Genomic DNA, 22,545 nt, shown 5'->3' with positions numbered 1-22,545 from the left:
CTGTATACTAAATATTCTAATTTACCAGTGTAAATAGAACCTGTGTTGTGAGCTACCGTGTTCTGTATATTATACAGTATAAAGTATAATAATGCATACTATATATATATAGTGTTACTGTATACTGTAAGTGATTACATAAATTGCTTTATATAGTTAGCTATGATGCGTGTCATTTAAGTGCTTAAATTTTGCATATATTATTGTTGTAAACAAAGTATTAATTTTCGATTTTTAATTTATTATAATAAAAATTTTATATTTTATATAATTAAGTAAACGTTATTTTCGATGTAACAAAATTAAAAAACAATTTTTGAGGTTCATAAAGACTTTTATTATTGAAAAAACTCCAATTTCATCCGTATTTTGACATAATAATAGCAAATATGACGTAACAATGAATTTTAAACGACGTAAAATTTTGATGTAATAAAGCTATAAATGACAGGAATTTTCGACGTAACAAAGCTATAAAATGACGCGGAATTCTAACGTAAAAATACCATAAATGACGTGAAATTATGACGTAACAAAAGCACGAATTTTTGACGTAACAAAGATATAAATGACGCGGGATTTTAACGTAACAAAAGGATAAATAACAAAAAGTTTCGATATCGTATCTTAAAAAGAAATGAATAATTTAAAAATATATATATATATACACTGTACAGTAGCAAGGACAATATACTACAAGGATAGCCAGATCCCTNAAGAATAATTAATTAATTAATTAAAATATAAATTAATATACGGTAAAGAATTTCTACTTGGTTTAGATAACAAAACTGTAAATCGCTGTAAACCAAGAGTATGCTTAGTCGTCATTTCTAGAAGAGAAAATTAGAGCTTTAGTCCCCTCGGGGAGATGATTTCGAATACTTGTAACACTGTTACATCTACGTTTACGAGACAATGGAGCATTCAACACCTTTCAAACTTCCCTTCTTGTTAAAGAATTCCCAAACTTTTATGATCACTGACCTAACCAGAATATAATTTAGAACTATGAAAAAACAGGTTAGAAATATTCTCTCTCTCTCCTTGTGATTTATTCATAAGATATTATTAAAAATAAGTTATAAAAATTTTTACATTATTAAACTATTAAAATTTATTCTTAAAGAATGAATAAAGACCATAAATTTATAAAGAAACAAAAACTTTTAAACTAGAAAATATGTAAAAAAAAGCCATTAAAATTTTGAATTTCATAAATTCAAACACATTTTACGTATTAAAATATTTAATTTTGTAAAGTACGTCCTGTATGTCTCGAGCTCGTTTTCATATTTAATTACAATTAAATGAGAATACTTTAAAGAAAAATTACGCATAATTTATTTAATTATTTTTAACTTAGAAAACATCTATCTTCATTCAATCGCTTTTGAATTTAATCATTTTATCGATTGTTAAAATTAATTAATCGATTTTCAATCCATTATCGTGTAAACTAACATTCAAGATAACTGGACAGATATTAACTGATTTAAAGAACTTTAATCAATTAATTAATAAATTTGAGAAACGAAGCGTAACCTTTTCATATAATTAAACTATAATTTTTTCAAAATTTATTTTAAAAATGACATGAAAAAACAGGAGAATTTTATAAAATTTGTCACGAAAATAATCATTTTTAAGTATATATATAAAAAAGAAAGACAAAGAAGAAAAAAAAAATACATATTTCCCTTAGCGAACGTCTGTTTGTCGCACCGTAAATACGAATATTTTCTCATACATTCGACAGAAAAATAATCTGATATAAAATTACGCACAGACAGAAATACTTATATTTAAAAGGTATAAAACAAGAGAAATTGATGCCACAAAAAGTCATTAACGAAAGTTTTAAGTCCATTTGATTAACATTTTCTGCATAAGAAAATAAAAATGGAAGCTAAACTTTTGTATAAAAATATTAGGAAAGGAAAAGGAAATGAAGAAAACGGAATAAAATAGTATTATTATTGTACTAGTCAACGATCACGAAAGCGGAAAAGTTAACGATCCGTTCAATTTAAAGAATTATGGTTTAATAATCACTGTGTCGTTCGTGGCGAACGTTTATCCAAAATCATTCATCAAAATAAAACCGAAACAGAATGAAAGCTTGTTCTACTTTTTAAGACAATAACTCATAAATCTAACTTATATTTTTTCTTATTGTCATTAATTTTTCTATATAAAAATAAAAAAAAACCTGCTCTAAAACCATTATCGTGACACTATAAACTAGTGTCTTTCACCGTTGTGTCATGGTACATTGGTGTACTGACCACGAAATTCTCAAAGATATTCTAAGAAATTTCCAATAAAACATGCTCATTTTAAGTATAATTTTGCATATTTTTTAGTGTAAAATCGAGTTTCATTTATGGATACAACAGCCTATCTGATGTGGCACATGGAGAACCACTGCTAGAAACCATATTATGATGATGGATCACACGATTTTAATTGCTAATATACAATACAATAAAAAAAATGCCGTGTTACGTAGTTATATCCCTTATTGTTACAAATTAGTGACGTTGAGGTTAGTTAATCCCACTGTTTCCTATTGTTAGTTAATCCTTCTCTTTTATTAAAATCGATTTCGTTACTGATCCATGATTAAGTTTTTATTTATTTTTTATTTTTTAAATAATGCTTTTATAAATCCAATAAATCCTATTTTGTGGTGATCTTAAAGCATTAAAATTTAAAAAAATATATACCTAAAGAAAAAGAAGATAATCTTCAAGGACATTAAATGAGGTCGGGTGAAGTCCTAAACAAGGAAGGTGAACATTTTCCCACGAATGTGTGTGAGCTATTAATTAATTTAGAGTTTCAGAAAATGTTATTTTATTTTTTTTTAATAACAGGGGCAGATGTTTGCCTCGGGTTATAATGCATCTAAACTAACCTCAATTTTTGTTTTATTTATTTATTTTCCTAAATTCTAAAATTCTGAATTTTACATGATCAAAATGGTAACAAATTCGAAAATTTCTCATTTTTTCGTTTGGAAAAATAGATAAAAAATATTTTGCGTTTTTAAAAAAAAATCAAAAATTCTATTGCCATTTTTGTATTTTTAAAAAATTTAAAATTGACATTTTTTTATTTCTGTATTTTTTAAATTAAAAACTGACATCTTTAATTAATTTTATATATTTAAAAGAATTCAAATAATAAATTTGATTTAAAATATACATTTTTTAGCTGAGTAATTTTAATTTTCAAATATATTTATTTTATAATTTTAATACTACTTTTACGGTTTTACATTTGGAAATTTAATTTTAAATTAATTAAATTAAATTAAAATTTTCTAATTTCATAAAATCAAAAAACATTTAAAAATTCATATTAAAATTCATTTAAATTTAAAAAAATAATAATAATTTAACTTAAATCAAAATAAAAATTTTAGAATTCAATTCACTCTCTTCGAATAAATATTTAGGCTATAATGCTCTCTAAAAATAATAAATAAATAAATAAATAACTGTATTTTTAGAATACTTACAAATTATTTTAAAATAAAACTAATTTAAGTTTATATTCTAAATCTAAAAAATTAAAGTTTTAGTATTGAAATTTTAATTCGAATATTTTAAGCTGATTAAAATTATAACAAATTCAAACATAATTTATTTAAAAAAATTCAACTTTTTATCATTATAAAAATAAAATAAATTTAAATTTAAAATCAAGTTTACCAATAATAAAAATCCAGTTTCGGCCAAAAATTACAATTTAAAAAAAATTTTTTTAAATGCAATTTGAATTACTTTTTTCCTGTTTGATAATTGCAATTTTCTTTAATTTTTTTTAAAACAGAATTTCATTTTTTTTGCATTTTTTAAAATTAAATTTAATTAAACCAAAAATTTTATTTAAAATTTTTTTAATAAAAATGCAAAAACAAAAAGAAAAATCTAAGATAAAGAAAGTATATCAAAGTTTAACTTTTAAGCATCTTTCAGCAGACAGGATCGATCTCACACGATCAAAATTGATATACAGGGGCTAGAAATTCTAAAATGGCAAAATTTAGAAGGTTTTCTTTAAAAAAATCCTTCTAGAATTTATCAAATTCACATAAATTATTTCTTAGACGTGTCAACGATCTAGCAAAATTTACTTCACTAAAAATATCACCAAAAAGTAAAGAATGGGGGAAGGTAAAGATACGGTCAGCGAAAACACACAAACAAACATCGTAAGAAATTTTATGGATTTTCTACACGATAACTTTATCAGATCCATCCAACAACAACAAAAAAATTCGCTAGAAAAAAGAAAATATCAAAAAATAACAAGTAAAAACTCTTCTTTCTCTTAGCAGAAATATATATATATATATATATATATATATATTTGGGTTTAGCCAAAGTCTTTAATCACTCAGGACAGTTTGAGAAGCGAATTTATTTTGATGAAGTGAATCTACTTGACTAAATGGGTGTAAATTGTAGCCAATGTTTCTGCTCATTTTTCTCTCTCATGCTGTATTTTTGTTAGGAATTCTCGACACGTACTATGTGGCAAAAGAATAAATAAATAAAAATAAAAAAATTCGTATTGTTTAATCGTTTGACAATCCGGGTCGTGAAGTAATCCGGGCATTTGTCATGGAGAATGGCATCCATCGACTTTTATATAATTACATATTTTGTCTCCTTGGCAGTAAGATTGAAATTTTGACTGGGTTACTTAATTAACTCTGTCTTAAATTAACTGCTGAGTGTCTAAATTAGTTAAAGTCGAGTGCTGATTGAGTTGAAGCATCTTAACACTTAAATTAGATGGACTTGGGCACGTTGAAAAGTTAAAATCTTCTACTTCTTGTTTGTCAGAAATGATTCTGAATTACTCTGGAGTAAATTACTTAATTATATTTTAGTGATTTTCACGATTTAAACCTTAAAAATCATCCATTTTTTTAGTTTTAACTGATTAGTTCTCGCACTGTCGTTACTTAAATTATATTTAAAGCTTTTCAGATGTAAACGAATTACTAATTTTATTTTATTTTTATAAAAAGAAAATTAGCGTGCTTTAGTAATAAAAAAACAAAATAGATACAACAACAAATTTTATAATTATAAAGTTTTAAAATTGCTAATTTATATAAAATTCAATTTTTAAAATTACTTTTTAATACTAAAAATTTTTTTAAACTTAAAAAATGTATAAAATTTTTGTTTTTAAAGCCTTAAAATATTATTTTATACAAATTTTAAGGCTCTGGAGTATATTTTTCAGGTTATAAAATACTTTTTTCCCATTAAATTTCCGTTTTTTAAAGTTATTCTCAACTCACAAAACCTATTTTCATCGAAGAATCTTTCTTAAACTTATTCTTAAGTTTAAAGATATGTTTTCTATAATTTAAAAAATGCATCTTTAACTTCACTTTTTTCAAATGAGAAATTTTAAAAATAGATAATGATAAAAAAAAATTATAAAGCCATACATTTAATAAACTTTACACTTGTTTGTTACAGACTATAAAATATGTAGAATTCTACCAATTAAATAACCATTTTCTTAGTTAAAAACAAGTCGAAGTGGAGAAAAACATGCAGCTGATCCGCTTGGAGGCAAAAATGGAGACTGCAGAACAAACAACATCAAAAATAAAAAAGAAAAAAAAGGTCCTCCTCTTTGCGTAAAAGCAAAATCCGGCATTAGTTCCGCATAATCTAACCTGTATTTATGTTCAATCTACAGTTGAATATTTTATCTTCCTAGATACTAACTAGAATTTAAAAAGTATAAAAAGCTACAGCTGTGTTACATCTGCATCTTAAACTTCTGTTTGTTTAAGTTTTATGAATTAAAAAAAACAAAAAAATGATGAAAGCATCCCACACATACGCTCATTCACTCACCCCCTCGAATGAATGGAGTAGGGTGAGCTTCAGAATTTCAAATCAAATGCTACCTTATTAACGACGATACACGCATGCGTTAAGACGACAATCTGATGCAAAATTCCCGCCATTTTCTCATAAGTTAAAGCGTAACCTTTACGGTTAAAAAAAATATCCCACTTAAAAAATAATCCCCTTACCGTTGGTCGTGTACTTCGAAATGGCGTTAGGAAACCTTTACAAACGTCCATGTCAGCTTTGGTTCACATGAATAGTGAGTGGTACAACGTACATACAATAAACCTTCCTGTCTGGTCCAACAGGTAGCGTGCCTTGCATACTTCAACCTATCACGTGACCATACCGTAGGCGTATTTCGCCAACTTCGCTCTACATGGTGCTTACACTAACCACTTTATCCACGTTAAGGTTACCTTTAAGGTAACGGAACCTTAAATATTTTAAATCATTTCCATTTTCACGTGTCAGAACGTAATTATTGAACAATTTACCTTCGATTTTCCTAAAATAAAACGAAAATTTCATTAATTAACCCGTTTACATAACTTAATGTTTACACACCATTTCTTTGAGATGTATTTACAAAAAAGGATTAACAATTCGTATGTATTTCTTAACACTTATTTTAATACGTCCTCATATATCCTTATACTGTATATATATTATAAAAATCTCGTCTCGTTTAAATAACCAAATTGGGACAGGATGTGGGACGGGAAACAGTCCATCAAGGCCACTTTTCTTCTGCACACCCCAAAAATTGTATGGTGTAGTCAAGTAGATGTTGTCCACCAACTTCAGAAGAGGGGGAACAAAAATAAAAAATAAAATACTTTTATCTCCGGTCAGAATTGTTGAAAACGTTTTATAAAGTAGCGTGTATTCTACACTCTAAACGATTTTAATGCTTTCAGCTACGCATTTTATCGAACTTTTTAGGAGTTTTGTAGCCAATGTTTCTGCTCATTTTTCTCTCTCATNGAGCACGATTTTTTCATCCATTTTAAAACTTAATAACTCCTATGTCTTTTGTCGAAATTTTCTGATATTTTGCAGGGAGATTTGTGTATTAGGGAGAAATGTTACTAGAAATTTTCAAGAAAATCGGACTATTTGTTTGAGAAATATAACTCCATTCCTTAATACCTCCAGAACCAATCTGAAGACTTATAAAAGCAAATGGTAGCAATTATTAGGGATTAAAACAAATAAAGAATGTCAGAAAATTCCAGCAACAACGTTTCCAACTTTTTTTTTTAGAAGAAACAGTTATTTCTGAGTCTGGATCAAAGATTTTCAGCACAAATTTTCAATAATACACTGAATTATCTCTATGCAAACGAGTAAAAAAGTTTTAAAATATGGATAATAAATAAACAGTAAATTTCGAAAACAGCAATTCAAAGTTTTTCAAAAAAAAAGTGTATCATAAGTCGGCTGTACTAAGAGCAATTATCGTTTATTTGTGAAGATAAGCAAGAATAATTAACTAATCTAAATTTACCATTAAAAATGTCTTCGAAAGGCGACATTTGGGATTTAATGTTAATTGCAATGAAAAAGAAAGTCATTATGATATTTTACCAACAATTAGAAAAAATTTACATAATGAAAACTCCCGAAATATTAAAAATTATGAAAATACAAACGTTTATTTTATGCTTTTAAAATGTTAAATAGCTTATAAATATAGAAATTCTTGAAATTATATTATTAAAAATTATAAACTTAATCATTAAAGAATTGCCATTAACAAATACAAATTTTAAAAATTAATGAATCATCATTCATCATTAAAGAATATAAATTTAAGCATTTTATATCTAATTATTTTATATTCTTTGAATAAATTTTTAAATCAAAAAATATTCAAAATATTAATAAAAAATTTGAAGATTTTTGGAATTTATTAAAATTATAATTATATATTTTTACATTAACAAAAAAGTTCAATAAAGATTCTTTTTATTATGTTAATAATTAATTAATTTATTTATTTATTAGAAAATTTTCCCAATATTTCATAAGTTAAGCATTACAGATTATTTTAAATTTCAGAATCATCAATTTTTACCATTTACACATAAAAACTACAGAGAATTCAAAGAGATATTTAAGAAGGATTTTTAATTTCACGAGTAACTTAAATGAGAAAACGCATACTATTTAACAATAAATTATGAAAAATGAAAATATGCTAACTATCCAACAAATATCCTAGTCTCTGATAATAATAACAAGAGAATAATTAATTATCCCGAAAAAAAGGGAAGAGAGCAAAAATCAGAATCGCAACAAACCGAGCTAATCATGAAAAACGAGTTGTACATCTCAATTCTTTGATACAGTTACACGTGAGCATAAATTACAAAAATTGTAATGTCACATATAATTGAAACGTGACAAAGACCAAAGATAATAATAATTTCGATAATAAATAACATCTGTCTACTATCAAGATTGATTTGAAAGTCGATCGGTTTTCGTTTAAAGGTCCTCTTGTCGAGAAAATTGAAAATAACTGACTGTATCCCCCTGTGATAAATCAAATGATATTAATATTATCCGACCCAATTTCCCGCAAAGACCATAACTCACATACTCCTGTTTTTGAAAGATAAGACTGCAAACTATTCTCTCTACTACTGCATTAGCATTAGGGCACAACTCATTTTCGGTACCAACGTATAATGTGGTTGGCATGCCGATGTAGAAAAATTATTATTACATTTTATTCGCCATTTTCCCTCGAATCAAACAGCTGGATTCCATTACTTTATCTGTTTTCAGAAGAGAGGGAGTTGATAGGAAAGTTTAGTGTCTATAATTAACCCTTTTATCACCCATGATGACACATGACATCGTGAATAACTTTTCCCAGTTACGATATTAACGAAAAGAGAACAATTTAAAGTTTTGTTCAATATATCAGCATCTAATGACAGAAAAAAATAAAATAAAAAAACTCACTGACAAAACGATTCTGTTCGAGCTTTTATCATTACAATTAAAAAATTTACCATTAAATCTAATTAATTTGCAATAAAGACAATTAGCAAATTTCATTGAATTACAATAATCGATTGGAATTTTTTTTATTTAAAAAACTGCTTAAAAATAATAATAATAGGAGTAAAACAAAAAGATGCAATTGGAACAATTCACACGCTCTTTTTTTCTTCTTCATCCTCCTCTCACCCAATCCTGTTAATCCTACAGAAAAAAATCCAACAGAACAACTACTGACACACGTTACATCCGAGTAATTAACTTTTAATTAACTTTTTTCTTCTGCCTCCTGTCTTTCTCTACTACACACCCGCTAAGATAACAACTTTTAACAGCCTAATCCGACGTTCTGTAGCTGATTAAACCGATACCTTTAGGTTCTGTTATCTCCACATGTTCGTCATCTACCAAGAAACTTACTATACCAATTACATCCCTAAACTGACAGTTTAGAACTTGTCACTAGCAAGAAAGAACAATTGAGATAAAGAAGTGAAAGCTGAATGAAAGTCCAAAAGACGTGTATACGTTTAGAGTTATAATAAATGTGAAATATAGTGTTATATAATGTGTTAATAAATTCGTAAATATAGTAAAGAAGTTGGACTTTTAAAAAATATTTTCATGGACTATACTTCATCCATGCTCCAAATAATCAAGATGAATGGAGCCGTTGTTAATCTTTCTTACTATTATTAATTTTAAAATTTTAAGATTTACATGTAAAAAGTTTAAAGAGCTGAAGAATTGTAATTTTCACAACAAAGATTTACAACATTTTATAAGAATAAACTTAAAATATCTTAGAATATCTGTACGTTGTCGATAGATGTTTCAAATTCTATCTCTTCTCTTGTTATAAAGGCTACCTTTTACTTTCCAGGGTGTTATATAACAGAGGAAAAGTATGGAAACTGGCAAAAAATGACCCCCTCCCAAATATTTTCACATTTTTTCTTATTCTGGGAACCTAGAAACGTCGAGAAATTCAAAAAAGTTGGGGTCTTTTTATCCCTGTATGTATGGGTGCTAGTGAGCATATAGGAGCACGATTTTTTCATCCATTTTAAAACTTAATAACTCCTATGTCTTTTGTCGAAATTTTCTGATATTTTGCAGGGAGATTTGTGTATTAGGGAGAAATGTTACTAGAAATTTTCAAGAAAATCGGACTATTTGTTTGAGAAATATAACTCCATTCCTTAATACCTCCAGAACCAATCTGAAGACTTATAAAAGCAAATGGTAGCAATTATTAGGGATTAAAACAAATAAAGAATGTCAGAAAATTCCAGCAACAACGTTTCCAACTTTTTTTTTTAGAAGAAACAGTTATTTCTGAGTCTGGATCAAAGATTTTCAGCACAAATTTTCAATAATACACTGAATTATCTCTATGCAAACGAGTAAAAAAGTTTTAAAATATGGATAATAAATAAACAGTAAATTTCGAAAACAGCAATTCAAAGTTTTTCAAAAAAAAAGTGTATCATAAGTCGGCTGTACTAAGAGCAATTATCGTTTATTTGTGAAGATAAGCAAGAATAATTAACTAATCTAAATTTACCATTAAAAATGTCTTCGAAAGGCGACATTTGGGATTTAATGTTAATTGCAATGAAAAAGAAAGTCATTATGATATTTTACCAACAATTAGAAAAAATTTACATAATGAAAACTCCCGAAATATTAAAAATTATGAAAATACAAACGTTTATTTTATGCTTTTAAAATGTTAAATAGCTTATAAATATAGAAATTCTTGAAATTATATTATTAAAAATTATAAACTTAATCATTAAAGAATTGCCATTAACAAATACAAATTTTAAAAATTAATGAATCATCATTCATCATTAAAGAATATAAATTTAAGCATTTTATATCTAATTATTTTATATTCTTTGAATAAATTTTTAAATCAAAAAATATTCAAAATATTAATAAAAAATTTGAAGATTTTTGGAATTTATTAAAATTATAATTATATATTTTTACATTAACAAAAAAGTTCAATAAAGATTCTTTTTATTATGTTAATAATTAATTAATTTATTTATTTATTAGAAAATTTTCCCAATATTTCATAAGTTAAGCATTACAGATTATTTTAAATTTCAGAATCATCAATTTTTACCATTTACACATAAAAACTACAGAGAATTCAAAGAGATATTTAAGAAGGATTTTTAATTTCACGAGTAACTTAAATGAGAAAACGCATACTATTTAACAATAAATTATGAAAAATGAAAATATGCTAACTATCCAACAAATATCCTAGTCTCTGATAATAATAACAAGAGAATAATTAATTATCCCGAAAAAAAGGGAAGAGAGCAAAAATCAGAATCGCAACAAACCGAGCTAATCATGAAAAACGAGTTGTACATCTCAATTCTTTGATACAGTTACACGTGAGCATAAATTACAAAAATTGTAATGTCACATATAATTGAAACGTGACAAAGACCAAAGATAATAATAATTTCGATAATAAATAACATCTGTCTACTATCAAGATTGATTTGAAAGTCGATCGGTTTTCGTTTAAAGGTCCTCTTGTCGAGAAAATTGAAAATAACTGACTGTATCCCCCTGTGATAAATCAAATGATATTAATATTATCCGACCCAATTTCCCGCAAAGACCATAACTCACATACTCCTGTTTTTGAAAGATAAGACTGCAAACTATTCTCTCTACTACAGCATTAGCATTAGGGCACAACTCATTTTCGGTACCAACGTATAATGTGGTTGGCATGCCGATGTAGAAAAATTATTATTACATTTTATTCGCCATTTTCCCTCGAATCAAACAGCTGGATTCCATTACTTTATCTGTTTTCAGAAGAGAGGGAGTTGATAGGAAAGTTTAGTGTCTATAATTAACCCTTTTATCACCCATGATGACACATGACATCGTGAATAACTTTTCCCAGTTACGATATGATTACGGGGATGAAAAACGATGCCAAGAAGACATGTTGAGTGCATGATGCATCGTCTATATCATTCGTGACGTATCGAGTATCACTTTATAAATTTTTTAAGTGAATTGGTCCGTATTATGCATCAAGTGTTCGCCCGTGACGTGATAAATATTTGATACATAAATTTCCAATCGAAATTGGGACGAATTTGCGATTAATCATGCCTCATTATAAATTAGTACTTGTCTAAGATGTATTAAATTATTCATAATAATGGTTATGTCAAGCCATGTTTGTGGTTTCTAAAAATAATTTAATCGTTAAAATATTTTTTTATCCTCGTGTGTTATTAATAGATCAATGTAAATTTTTGTTTAAAAATTACATTTTTCTTTTTTTTCTTTTATAAATTTTAATTTAAAACTGTCAATTTCACTAAAATTTAGGAAAAAAATAAATTTTATCGAAATAGATTAATATGCGATTTAATTATACAAAATGTAATAGATTAAAATTGTATTTTTATAAAAACGCAGCCATCAATTACTATGAAAATGAAAGAAAATTAAACTAAAGAAAGTTTCAGCAGATTTCAAATCAAAAATTTTATTAAATAATGGATTATATTTATATAAAATATGTATAAATTATACATACCTCTTGCGGGGTATCAGTGAGAAATGAGTGACAGTATTGTAAACTGAAATGACCTTTGGGTTCTCGTGCCAAAACGGAAAACTGACAATGCTGCGGATCACACGTGGCATACGATATACGTCGGAGAGCATGAGCCATGTAGACACTCTATCAAAATGAATAACAGATAATTAATAACAATACAATACACCGCAAGAGTACATAAACAAAGACAACTAACTACAATATCCGTTAAGGTTAGATGCCAGTCCTACATCCCCATATTGACTGACTCATCAACTCGTCGGAGTTATATTTTTACTCAATGTTCCCTAAGCAGTTGCTATGGTAACCGACGTGTAAGGTGACGAGGGTAGGTGTGGCACACGGTACTGGTACCAACCCCGGATGGACAAGGGTACCCCCTATTTGAAACCCCAACCAGTTATTATTGGGGCCACTAGGAGGAAAAAAATATCCTCCCACTTTAGTAAAGATAGTATTAAAGCATAATCTTTAAATAAAAAAAATTAAATTGATAATGGTGAATCATTCTATTTTTAAGTTATAGAAAGTGTATAACTTCATGAATCTCTTCTTCGAGTGCATTAATTATCTTATCTGCTTTCGTTAAAATGCGCTGTTGTCATCACCTGAACACATGTCATTGAGTCATACACGATTACGTATCATACTCCATTGGTCACGTGATACGGGATCAACGTAGCGTGAGACACATTAAGTCACGCGTTTGTAATTTTGTTCACTAGTTCCCAATGGATGATAATATGATATTTTCGGGTCCTAAGTCTAATTGAGTCTATGGATTTACTGTAATAGAAACATTGGTTAGTCATTGTATTGAACAACGATTGATTACACTATAAATTCTACATGTGATAAGCTTAATAGAAATCTCAAACTTTGTTACGAACTTAACTTATAAAAGAAAAATGAATTTTAAGTAATTTTATTAAATTTCTTTTTAAATTTTCATCTATTTTAATTTTACATTAACATCGTAAACTTTCGTGACACTTCTTTATTTTACATTTAAAAAAATCAATACTTTTATTTAAGTTAAAACTATTTTAAACATTGATCTCTTTCCGTTTAAATAAGAAAATTTAATTAAATTTAATTTCAAATTTGCATATTTATTTACTTTTTTTTTAAATTTCAATTAGACAAAAAAATAGAATAAACATTTATACAAATACAATGGAAAATTATATTTTGATAGGAAATTTTAAACCGCAATAAAATTAGAAAATTTACATTCGAAACAATTCCCCTATTTAAAATTGGTATATTTTCCCTTTAATTGTAATTGAAAATTAACATTCGTGTAATGAAATTTAAATTGTCTGCTTTAATTGTGTTCAACGAAATTGAAATTATGTTTACTTTATTTTAATTAGATTTAGATTTGTAATAAATTTATGTCATTTTCATTTGAATAATTGAATTTTTCTTAATGGAAATTTCGTAGAAATTGACAGAAACAATCATCTACAATTGATTAAAATTAATTCTAGAAATGAAACTGATTAAAATTTAATTGTAGAAAAAATTAAAGTGGATTAAAATTTGTTTTAAAGATATTTAAAAACACAATTACATAAATTTCACTAAAATTGATTGGAAATTTTTGAAATATTAAAGAAATGAGACGTTAAAAAGAGACTTTTTCTAGAAAATACAAAAATAATAAAAAAATAAACAAAATAAAATAAATGTAATTTATGAAAATGACGAAAATGCAATTTTTCATTTTCACTGTAATTGAATTTTTTTAAAATGCAGAATTAACAAAAGTTGGCAGAAAATAATTTAGAATTGCACTCGATTAAAGTTTCTTTTAAAACATTTAAATATTTATTTATTTATTCAAATTTTAGAAGAAATTTAAATATATATACATAAATTTCATTAAAACTAATCGCAAATTTTAAAAATAAAATGTTAAACTTTATCTAGAAAATAACAAAAAAATGCAATTTATGAAAATGACAAAAGTGCAATTTCTGTCATTTCCACTGTAATTAAATTTTTTTAATGCAAAATTTAAGAGATTAACAGAACGGAAAAAATCCAAATTCGGTTTATTTAACTGAATTTACTTCGATTTAAATTATTTTTACTCCAAAATTTTTGAAGTTTAAAGTTAAATTTTACAATTCAAATAAATTAAAAGTCCAATATTAACAGTAAAAATCAGTATATTTTTATGAAGAATTCGTTAAATTTATCGTAAAACTTAACAAAAATTTGAGAAATAAAACATTAAAATTCCTTTATTTACAGCAATCCAACGCAATTTTGTATTTAAATAATATAATTATTATGAAAAATGGAATAAATTATATTTTTTTAAAAATGCAACTTTTGGTAGAAATTGATAGAAAATTGTAAATATTAATAGAATTGGAATTGATTAAATTAATTCCAGAATTGAAATAAATTAAAATTTAATTCTAGAAATGAAACCGATTAGAAATTCAACTTCAATAATTAAAAAATGCATTAAATTTTTACATTCATTTCATTCAAATTTACGGAGAAACTAAAAAATTAAAGAAATTTAATGTGAAAATTTATAAATTTACAACAAATGAATAAATTTTTAGCTTTAAAAAAATGCAATTAATTCCATCCAAAATTCGAAAATTACAATATAAACAACACTCGAAGCAACTATTAATAAATTAAATATGTAATTTCTTAAATTTTTTTATATAATTAAGAAAAAATAAATAAAAATATAAAATTTCAAAATTTAAATTGCCCGAAACTATATTCCTGTTGAATCAACACAATAGTGATTGACATATTAAGTCATTACGACTAATTACTCTCTTATCTAATTTGCCTTGTGGTAATGTCTGCGGAAATTCAGTGCTTTACATTATATATCACAACAACACATCTGCTGATCAAGAGACAAAAGCTAATACGAAATATTTAAATTAAAAAAGTTTCAAAGAAAAAAATGTAAGAAAATCCAGTAGATATGCCCCAATTTTCTGAATTTTCAAATAAAATTATATTTTAAAAAATCAGTGAATTTTCTTATAATTTTCTTCAACTAATTCACAATTCAATATGCAGGAAAAATTCTATTGATATTAAAATTCTACTGAAGAAAAATTAGAAGAAAATTTACTAACATTTACTGAGATTTTTAAATGTAATTTTCTTTAAAACGTCAGAAAATTCGCGCACATCTACTGAATTTTCGAAGAAAAATATAAGAAAATTCTGTAGATATGCACAAATTTTCCGTATTTTCCTAAGAAAATTAAATTAAAATATTAGTGAATTTTCTTATAATTTTCTTCAAGTAAATCAAAATTCAATTTATTCAATATGCACGAAAAAAAATCTATTAAAATTCCTCTGAAGAAATTTTAGTAGATACTGATATTTATTAACTTTTCTTATATATATATTTTTTTCTTTTTCAAAATTCAGTAGAAGTTTAATAGAATTTCTTCTAGCATATCTACTGAATTTTCGAAGAGAAATGTAAGAAAATTCAGTNAAAAAATGTAAGAAAATCCAGTAGATATGCCCCAATTTTCTGAATTTTCAAATAAAATTATATTTTAAAAAATCAGTGAATTTTCTTATAATTTTCTTCAACTAATTCACAATTCAATATGCAGGAAAAATTCTATTGATATTAAAATTCTACTGAAGAAAAATTAGAAGAAAATTTACTAACATTTACTGAGATTTTTAAATGTAATTTTCTTTAAAACGTCAGAAAATTCGCGCACATCTACTGAATTTTCGAAGAAAAATATAAGAAAATTCTGTAGATATGCACAAATTTTCCGTATTTTCCTAAGAAAATTAAATTAAAATATTAGTGAATTTTCTTATAATTTTCTTCAAGTAAATCAAAATTCAATTTATTCAATATGCACGAAAAAAAATCTATTAAAATTCCTCTGAAGAAATTTTAGTAGATACTGATATTTATTAAGTTTTCTTATATATATATTTTTTTCTTTTTCAAAATTCAGTAGAAGTTTAATAGAATTTCTTCTAGCATATCTACTGAATTTTCGAAGAGAAATGTAAGAAAATTCAGTAGATATATGCACTTTTTTTGTTAAATTGTGAAAGAAGTTAGTAGAGGATTAATTTTATTTTATTCGTTTTTTTATCAATGCCAAACACGTTTGGTTTTTATCCGCTTTAGGATGACATAAATTGCGTTTCTACTTCAGATATAGATTGAAGAGAATTCGGTTTATCATCAAAGATATTTGTTCCATTTTTACTGATAAGATTTCTGGTTTTGTTCTGCGTCAGATTTACTTTATAAATCCTAATAAAATGCTTCGTTTTTTCGTATTTTAATTAATAATTACGTATTGATTTTAACGTTAATGGCTGCGAAACATTTAGAACTCGAAGCGAAATGTATGCTGCAACAATTATTTTAATGTGAAAACTTTATTTTTTCATACATTAACGACCTTTCTGGCTTAAAATTTGTTTATTAAATAACAGTTTTCTAATGTAAATTGGGTTATTATCCGGTCGTAACCCTCCAAATAATGTATTGGCAATTGTATTGACAAAACGCTACGACAGTATTGACAAAATATCTTAAGGATTCTACGGAACAATCCTTAATTACAAAAGATTTATTGGAGTTTAGTTAGAAAAATTTAAAAATTGAATAACTGAAGAAAGATATGCTCCATCGATAAAATTTTACAAGATAAGAAGCTTAGAAAATTTAAAATCAATAGATTACGTATATAAAATTAAAAGAAGGCACACTATTAATTAAATAATTAATAACTTTATAAAGAATTGCATTGGTGTAAATATTTATTTTGACATTATGACATTTTCCAATAAGAAAAACAAACAAAAAGATTAGATAACCGAAGAAAAAAGAGTGTGTGAATGAAAGACTTCTTACATGAGATCGTTAGACCAACAGCCGTCAGTGTGAGAAATGAAACAACAGCAGAGAACAAATGAACCATCTGTCACTTGCCAAAAACTTCTTCAATACTCGACCCCCTTGGTGAAGTACAGAATAGCCTTTACTGTGAATCAAGGCAGTCGTGCAGTGAAGCTTACCCTCCCATTCGCGATTCTAGTCAGCAGACTCGAAAATCGAACCCACTTTTACACTTAACAACCGAACATGCACTCTTAATAATCCAAAAAAATAATAACTTTAACATGTTAAAATACTAAAATAACAAGAATAATTCGCTTTTTTTTTCCATAGAAACATATTAATTTTTAAAGTCAAAAATACAATTTCTTCTTTCCCCTTCTTTACTTCGATATTTCTTTGGTTAAAGTTTAAAAAATGACATTAAAAAAGTCATAAATAAATTTATATACGTATATAATAAATGCAGTTCGATAATTCTGACGGCCAATTTGTTTATTTAAAATATATGGATGGCATTTCTTCTACCAATGCCAAAGATGTAATAAAATTAAAGGAAATAAAATTGTAAAATTTATGTACAGTAGCCAACATATTTTTGCGTTAAGAAAATGTAATTTATTTCATTTTCTATTATAATTAAACTTTTTTAAAATGCAAATTTAATAGAAATTGACAGAAAACTATAAACTACTACAACTGAAATTGATTAATTTAATTCCAGAACAGAAATTGATTAAATTAATTCCAGAATTGAAATAAATTAAAATTTAATTCTAGAAATGAAACCGATTAGAAATTCAACTTCAATAATTAAAAAATGCATTAAATTTTTACATTCATTTCATTCAAATTTACGGAGAAACTAAAAAATTAAAGAAATTTAATGTGAAAATTTATAAATTTACAACAAATGAATAAATTTTTAGCTTTAAAAAAATGCAATTAATTCCATCCAAAATTCGAAAATTACAATATAAACAACACTCGAAGCAACTATTAATAAATTAAATATGTAATTTCTTAAATTTTTTTATATAATTAAGAAAAAATAAATAAAAATATAAAATTTCAAAATTTAAATTGCCCGAAACTATATTCCTGTTGAATCAACACAATAGTGATTGACATATTAAGTCATTACGACTAATTACTCTCTTATCTAATTTGCCTTGTGGTAATGTCTGCGGAAATTCAGTGCTTTACATTATATATCACAACAACACATCTGCTGATCAAGAGACAAAAGCTAATACGAAATATTTAAATTAAAAAAGTTTCAAAGAAAAAAATGTNATAAAATATAAAATTAAATTTTTATAATATTAATTTCGTTTTATAAAATTTACTTATTACCTAGAACAAAAAGTAAATTTGAAAATTTACATAAGAAGTTGAAAGTCTACTTTATTTTTAACAATAAATTCGAGATAAAGAAAAAAATGAATAAAAATATAGAAAATTTATTAAATTTATAACCTAAATAAGCTCTGTTTATTATTATTATGAACGATAATTGATTTATTTAAAGTTTATAAGCGATTTAAAGATAATTAATGTTTATTGTATTGTCATAGATGATGCTTAATCGAAGTTACTTATCTCACTTAGATTATTTTATGACAGATGTTTAAGCAAATTTAAAGCCACATAAATGCAGATAATGTCATATCAAAGCATTTCATTTCCGATAAGTACATCCTTGTTTTGTAAATCTCGTCCTTTTCCCAAAGAGTTAATTAATTGGACGGATGCAAATTGAGATTTACATCGTTCTGTCATTAAAATGGAATAAAATTTACTTACCATTCCATCCGGGCTGCATGTTTTAATTCCACAAAAAAAGAAATGACTAACAGAACAGGTTTCTTACGCTTCGTACCCTGTAAAAATATCCCATTATAAACTTACTATACCAATTACATCCCTAAACTGACAGTTTAGAACTTGTCACTAGCAAGAAAGAACAATTGAGAAAATTTTTGGAAAAAGTTTACTTCAAAATTCAGCCGCTAGAAAGAAATTTGGCGTCACTGTCTCAATATGTACGTTTTCGTACGAATGTAGAGAGTTAAGCAAAGTTATTATACGCATCATAGCTGTTCACCTTTCGAAATAATGTGAGAAACCTTTTGTGACTCCGTTTATACTTGAAAAACCTACATAATATGCACATTAATGGGTTGCAGCGCCAAATTTCGCCCTAGCGGCTAAATTTTGAAGTAAAAAATTTCCTCCCGGAAATCGAAACTGCATACTCAAGGAAATATGTACACCACATTTGCTAGATATTGCCCCAATAGTTCTTTCTACAGAGAGCTCTGAACACATACTTTTTAATTACCATCACCCTACAGTTTGAAAGTGTAATACAGAATAAAATTCCAATCTACTATAGTTAAAACTGAAAATTTTTCTGTATAACAAAGCTAAATCTTACATAATTAACAGGACAAAATTTCTGAAGAAATTGTAAATAAACAAAATCAATGCACGTCTAATAAGAAAAAGTATTTAAAAATGATAATAAGAACAAAAATATATACAGTAAAACCTGTCCAAAACATAACCTAAATAAAGCGGAAACCTGCCCAAACTGAAAAAAAATTATTCGAAACGGAAGGACTTTCTACATTAAAAAAAACCTGTTCAAAACGGAACGGAAACTGCTAAACCAGAAAAAACACAGTAAAATCTGTCCAAAACGGAACCTGGATAAAACAAGAAAAAAATTCATCGGAATGGAGCGACTTTCTACATTAAAAAGAAACCTGCTCAAAACGGAAAAAAATATTCGGTACAGCACGAGTCCGCTTTACACAGGTTTCACTGTAATTACTCTTCAATGTCAATTCCTGAAAGAAGGAAATTCTTATAATCAATCTCTGTGGACAATTTCATATTTGTTACTGATAAATTTCATCTATATCATAATTTCTGACTTATCATTATTATTTTTTTTAATGTATTCTCTCCATTGATCGATCTCATCTGAAATTGAAATCTGAGAAATAACTTCTGTATTTAGTTTTTTTTTTTCGTTCTTCGTTCATCCTCTTATCTTTTTGATTGATTCTGAAATATCAAATAGATTTTATCGGTTAGTTAGATCACTCAAGGGATCCTCTATTGAAAATTTTATATATATATAAAGGAAAAATTGTCATTCACTTCGGTAATAGTCTATCAAACTGTTTAATGCATGAATGAACGTGAGATGTACCCAAAAATATTTTATTAATTCTAAAAAAAGGCTGGCTTTTTTGTCATTTAAATCAAATTTTTTTCTAAATAAAAGGATTAAAAAAATAATAATAATATATTCTCCCTCTCCCCCTCTCTCTTTTCAAAAATAAAAAATTGTTTTGAAAAATATTCTAATTTTTACATGAAGGAATTGTGTAAAAGTTTTCTAATTTTAAAAATTAAAATTGTAAAATTTTTCTGAAGTTTAAACACTTTTGGGTTGGAAAAATTGTATTAAAATATGTGAAACGTACTCTATAAAGCATCAGTTCTCAACTGGTGGTACGCGAGTCTATACACAGGATATTCAGGTGGTAGGCAAGTCTAATCATAGAAGGGTCAGGTGGTAGGTGAGTCTATACATAGAAGGCTCAGGAGTACGCGAATCTATACATAGAAGGTTGGGATGGTAGGCGAGACTATACAAAGAAGAGTAAGGTGGTTGGCCAGTCTATTACACAGAAGGCTCGAGTGATAGGCGACTGGAAAAAAAATTGAGAACCGCAGCTGTGAAAAATATTTAACACAAGAAACCTTAATACTACGCTCTCTACAAAAGGTAATTACAGAATGAAAGATACAGTACTTTGATAGGTTCTTTATAAAAGAGGCTTTCGTGAAAGATACTTCAATATAAGATAATTAACAAAAAGAAAGGAACAAAAAACAGGTACTTAACAGGTATTATTGAAAGATTCTTTAGTAAAGTATTCAATAAAAGATGCATAATAGGTTCTTTATAAAAAGGGGCTTTAATGAAAGGCATTTAATAACTACCTATTATTAAAGTACTGCTTATTAATAAAACGTACTTTAACGATAGATACTTAATGCTACATAAGGTACTTCAATACTAGATAATTAACAGAAGATACTTTAATGAAAGGTACTTAACGGGTACACTAATCAAAGATTCTTTGATAAAAGATACTTAATAGAAAGGTATTTTGAATAGGTTCTGTATAAAAAGTACATAAGAAAGCATACTTTAATATAAAATAAAATAAAAGTTTTTAGATAATTTAATAAATCAGTTAGGAATTTAAAATTGACTAAAAATTGAGAAAGTTCTTCTAAAAGGTTGCAAAACATTACTTTTATTTAAAATTTCAAAATTTTGTAAATTATGTAAGGGATGTTTTTATATAANAATACATGACAAGAAAAATAAAAGAGGAATATTTTAAAGGAGGTTTATATATAAACATGAGTAAAACAAAATATTTATGCATAGGAGGAGCTAAAACAGACATGGAACTGGAAGAAGGAGAAGAGATTGAGGGATATGAACATTACAATTGTCTTGGAATACAAATTCATCAAGATGGAAGAGATACATTAGAAATTAATACAAGATTAGCACAAGGTAAGAGAGCAGTTAAAAGATTAAATGGAATATGGTGAAATGAAGAAATAACTAGATGAAGAAAAAAAGAATATGTAATGCTATTGTTAAAAGCATTCTGTTATACGGGGTGGAGGCATGGAGAATGACTGGGGAAGAGAAGAGAAAAGTAACAATGGCTGAAATGGATGCATTGAGAAGATTGTGCAGAATCTCAAAAAGAGAAAGAATAACTAATGAGAGAATCAAAGATCTAATGGGATTTTTGGAGACAGATTGAAGGAGACGGTTTTGGAAGAAATAAAGAGGAAACAACTTATTTGGTTTGGACATGTGAAAAGAATGAGTGACGAGAGACTGCCGAAAATGTCAATGGAATACAATCCACAAAAAAAGGAAAAAGAGGAAGACCTAGACAAACTTGGTACAACAGAGTAAAGTTAGCATGTAGTGAAAAAGGGATTAAAGAGGAATGGTGATGGATAGAGAGAGATTGGAAGGCAACATCAGATGCCATAAACTGAAATATAGATAGAAATACTAA

General features: G+C 26.3%; 1 protein-coding gene across 2 annotated transcripts in view; it reads right to left on the bottom strand.

Annotated features, from left to right (window-relative positions):
- LOC111618750 (tensin-2-like) overlaps positions 1 to 19,264 on the bottom strand; it is a 114,391-nt gene extending 95,127 nt beyond the window's left edge. The window contains exons 1-2 of one of the 2 annotated variants that reach the window (XM_023360312.1): positions 19,217 to 19,264; positions 12,502 to 12,648 (exon numbers count right to left, since the gene is read on the bottom strand). In XM_023360312.1, coding sequence (XP_023216080.1) covers positions 12,502 to 12,648; positions 19,217 to 19,219 — 150 coding nt within the window. In that variant the 5' untranslated portion in view covers positions 19,220 to 19,264. Of the gene's footprint in view, positions 1 to 6,079; positions 6,240 to 12,501; positions 12,649 to 19,216 lie in introns of those variants that run through there. The other variant, XM_023360313.1, reaches the window with a different exon arrangement.
- Positions 19,265 to 22,545: the final 3,281 nt, after the last annotated feature.

This window comes from Centruroides sculpturatus, unplaced genomic scaffold (genome assembly GCF_000671375.1).
Source record: "Centruroides sculpturatus isolate CEXI.00-Female unplaced genomic scaffold, Cexi_2.0 scaffold188, whole genome shotgun sequence".
NCBI classification, from domain to species: Eukaryota; Metazoa; Arthropoda; class Arachnida; order Scorpiones; family Buthidae; genus Centruroides; species Centruroides sculpturatus.
Note: the sequence above shows the minus strand (reverse complement) of the source record. Positions and strands in the feature narration are given on the sequence as shown.